General features: G+C 59.4%; 1 protein-coding gene across 1 annotated transcript; it reads right to left on the reverse strand.

Annotated features, from left to right (window-relative positions):
- Positions 1-644: 644 nt before the first annotated feature.
- Positions 645-3,101, reverse strand: CCDC124 (coiled-coil domain containing 124). The gene is made up of 3 exons (XM_005873875.2): positions 1,780-3,101; positions 1,234-1,348; positions 645-1,100 (listed from the first exon to the last, which is right to left on the reverse strand). Exons 1-3 carry the CDS (start codon positions 2,063-2,065, stop codon positions 893-895), a joined length of 609 nt encoding a protein of 202 aa, XP_005873937.1. The 5' UTR covers positions 2,066-3,101; the 3' UTR covers positions 645-892.
- Positions 3,102-3,970: the final 869 nt, after the last annotated feature.

The raw sequence follows: 3,970 nt of genomic DNA on the forward strand, positions 1-3,970 counted from the left end.
TCCCTCTCTGCTGACTCCTTAAGGGTAACTAAGCACTTGGAAGGTGAAACCAGGTTCAGAGTCACCCAGCCCTTCCCAGTCATGTGGCCTGAAGGGATGCTTATTGCTACGCAGACCCACCTGCCTGCTGCAGCCTCCAGGCTTTTGCCTGCCCAGTGCCCTGCCTCGGTGATGGAATCTGATCTTCCACTAAGGCCTGCTCTGGAGGAACCCTCCTCTGGGAAGCCTGCCCAGGCCTCCACCCAGATGCCTCCTGTGTTGGAACAGCAGAGCAGCCAGCACTGCCTGACCCCAAGCATAGCATGTGACTTGGCCGCTGACTCTGACCCAGACTTAGGATGCCAGCAACTTGCCTCTCCTCTCCTCTGAGTCATTCCCTAAAGTGAGGGGGAGCCAGAGCCTCCTCAAGCTCTCTGAGTCGCACTCTTGCAGGAGCCCATCAAGATTCAGGAAAGGCGGCACAGGGTCTTCACTGGGCAAATGGCCCAGCCAGGAGGGAGCACCTTCGGAGCGAGGCACAGGTCTCAGGTAGCTTGCTGCAGCAGGAGTGCTGCTAGGAGCTCTTATCATCCTTGGCTGTGTATGCATATCCCCCCTCACTCCAGCCCTCATCCCCCCGCCCCCCAGACTTCAAGTACACACTCTGCCTCACCCACCACCTTTATTGGGCATCAGCCCAGGACTGCACACGGGAGGGCGGTGGGTGTCACTCACAGCAGGGACCCTGGGCGGGGGGGCATGGCTGATGATGCCAACTAGCCCCCAGGACACGCACTGGCCCGGGCCTCTCTAACCCTGGGACCTGACCCGGTGAGACGGCAGCAGGATCACGACCCTGACCGCCCCTAGGGCGGCTCCCCCAGTTCGTGGGGCTGCTCCCCCAGTTCGGGGCTCACTTGGGGGTGTTGAAGGGCACGGCCCGCTGGTTCATGGGGTTGTCTGGTGAGCGCAGCCACTCCTTCTTGAGTAGCTGCTTCAGCTGCGACAGCCGCATGTTGGGGTTCTCTTGCTTGAGCCGAGGCAGTTGTTCCTCCTCAAAGGCGGTGAAAGCAGCCCGCATGCGGCGCTCTGGGTGCCTGTCTCCGGCCTCCTCCACCACGCTGCAGGGAGGACACAGGACTTCAAAGGGGCCCAGGAGCGACCTCGCCCTAGAGACTCAGGCCCCGCCCCCAGAGGCTCAGGCCCCGCCCAGGCTTAAGCCGCGCCCCAGAGGCTCAGGCCCCGCCCCACTACCTGAGCACCGCGATGGCGTCCTCGATGGTGCGCGCCTCCAAGCTGCCCTCCTCCAGCACTCGGCGGTTCACGTTTTCCTCCAGTGGCACCTCCAGGTGGCTCTTGACTTTCTCGGCTGGGGATGGGCAGCCAGCCGGGTGACAGAGACATATCCAGAGAGAGACACAGTGGGGACAGAAGGGAGGGGAGAATGATGGCAGGAACGCGACTTGAGCTGAGAAGCCCTTCCAGGACCGACCTAGGGGGTGGTCCTACCCTTCCGGTGCCCAGCCCTCTGCCCTCTTAACTCCCCTGGAGCTGGGCACACGGAGGAGACTCACACACGGCTGCGCAGCCTCGGGCAGCGTCCCCCATACTGGGGAGGAGTGGCGCACAAGCCGAGGTCCGGTGCAGAGCAAGTACCCAGTGTATGCCTGCGCTCAGAGCAGGCCTGCCGGGCCACCGCCCACCCATGCTTCCTGCAGAGCCCAGGCTTCTGGGGTGGGGAGGGCCGCTGCCTATTCTTTAACGTGTAAGAGGGCGGCGCCACAGGGGACCCAGCCCCACCTGGTTCTTGGGCTTCCTTGTGCTGATGGTCTCTGCGGAGCGTCTCCTCAATCTGGGCACGGGTGACTTTGCTTGGCACAGCTACCCGGGGGGCCTTGCTGCTCTTGAGCTTCGAGTCCTCCTCCTCCAGCAAGCGCTGGGCCTCCTTTTTGCGCTCCAGCTGCTCCAGGCGCCGCTTCTCCTTCTCCTCCTGGGGTGATGGGGCAATCAGGGGTGGACCCCACCCTACCACCAAGGTGGACTGAGACCCTGCAGTGTGCCAGACCCTGTGTTGGACATGGGACATGGCTGGGAGCACGACGGCCCAACATATATGAAGATAGGAACAACACAGGTGGGTGGGTAGGTCTGGAAGGAAAAAGTGACCCCTGGGCAGAGGAGGAGCCAGCCAGGAGGTGGGGGGGGGGAGTGGTGGGAGTGGCAGGTGTAAAGACCCTGAGGCAAGAGCCACCCAGCATGCCGAGAAGCACAGAGAGAACCGGTGTAGCTGACCTGGGGATGGGAAGTATAGAGGGAGGTGTGTGTGTGTGTGTGGGGGGGCAGCTTAGGAGCCTCAAGGGCTTGGGGAGCAGTTTGTATTGGATTCCAAAGGAGACAGGAGCCACAGAGGGTCTGAATCCATTTGCGAGCTGGGGCAAGAGTTCTGCCCTTTTGGGTACAGAGACCTTGGAGGAGGCACTGGCCCCAGTCTAGCATCACAGTGGATGGGGCTGATGGCACCGAGGCTCCCCACGGAGACCCAGATGCCAGTGGGACGAGGGGACATCTGGCCTACAGAACTTATCCTTGGTCACTGCCCTTCCACTGCTCCAGGGGACAGAGTGAGGTCCCATTGTAGTGTGTGTGGCCTTCGGCTGGGTTCTGCACTGCAGGCACCCTCACTTGCCTACAATTCTGCCAGTTGCCTCCCATGCCTCCGGGCTGGTCCGTGCCTGCAATTCCCCAGGACACTCCTGTGGCTGGACTAAATGTCCCAGGAGAGGGGCTGATGTGCCTGAGGATACCCACTGAGCTTCCATCCTGCCTGCGTGGCACAAAAGTGTGTGTGGGCAGGTTTAAAGGTCAAGGGTGTTTGAGTATAGCTTCTGGGGCTCCCACTTCTGTGCTCAGGCACCTCAGGCAAGGCCACTGTGTTCTGAGCCTCAGTTTCCTCATCTGGAGGATGGGGATGACCCCAAGGCCCAGAGCCAAGGCCTGGGGAGGACTCCCAGGGCCCAGACTGTCAAAAGGTTTCTGGCTTTTCTGTCTGCATAATGGATCTTTGGCGGACACTGATTTTCCCTTTGGGTTTTCAACTTTGCTATGTTGTCAAAATGCTGGCAATCAAAAAGTTTAAAGACCGCCCCCCCGCCCCCAACCCAATGTAGCATGTGAAGAGTGGAGGGAACCAGTGACATTCAATGTCCACTAACAACAAGGCAGGATCCAGTCCTGCACAGAAAGACAATGGGAAAACTCTCAAAAGTGCCCAGGCACCCCATGATCTAGGTGTGCAGGGACTGCATCAGCACTGCTACTTTCCACAACCTTTATGTTTTCCAATCGAGGAAACCCCTGTTCTCTGCCTGGAGTCACCAACGCATCCCCCAGGATCCTAGGCAGGCGGGACCAGCCCAGGAACCAGGATGTGTTCCGCGGGTCTCTGGTGCCACCTACTGGGCTGGACAGGTAAGCACCAGCCCTCAAACATTCCCAGACAATTAAGCACCCGTTGTGTGCCAGGCACTGGGGCCCATCAGGGATAGCCAGCCATCTCTGCCCTCTTCTGTGTTTTTATAAACTCCTGGGAGATCCTGCGGGCCCAGGTCAGCAGGTCACAAGTGGGAGTCTATCCAGAACTTCCCAGCCTCGTTCTGCTGATGTCTGGGCTGGCTCATTCTTTGCTAGGGGCCCAGTCGCATGCCTGGCCTCACCCACCAGATGCCAGGAACACCTCCACCAACCAGTTGTGACAACCAAAAATGTCTCCATGCCCTGGCTGGCTTGGCTCAGTGGCTAGAGTGTTGGCCTCAGACTGAAGGGTCCCAGGTTCGATTCCAGTCAAGGGCACATGCCCAGGCTGCAGGCTTGATCCCCAGTAGGGTGTGTGCAGGAGGCAGCCGATCAATGATTCTCTCATCATTGATGTTTCTATCTCTCTCTCCTTCTCCCTTCTTCTCTGAAATCAATAATATATATATATATAAATAAA

The sequence above is a fragment of the Myotis brandtii genome, unplaced genomic scaffold, assembly GCF_000412655.1.
Source record: "Myotis brandtii unplaced genomic scaffold, ASM41265v1 scaffold421, whole genome shotgun sequence".
NCBI classification, from domain to species: domain Eukaryota; kingdom Metazoa; phylum Chordata; class Mammalia; order Chiroptera; family Vespertilionidae; genus Myotis; species Myotis brandtii.

Excerpts from the sequence above, each read along its gene's own strand:
- CCDC124 (XM_005873875.2), bottom strand. The coding sequence starts at position 2,065 with ATGTCCCATGTCCAACACAGGGTCTGGCACACTGCAGGGTCTCAGTCC. Across the intron at positions 1,349-1,779 it reads CAAGGAAGCCCAAGAACCAG|CCGAGAAAGTCAAGAGCCAC; the intron begins GTGGGGCTGGGT and ends GCCCATCCCCAG. Across the intron at positions 1,101-1,233 it reads GACGCCATCGCGGTGCTCAG|CGTGGTGGAGGAGGCCGGAG; the intron begins GTAGTGGGGCGG and ends TCCTCCCTGCAG.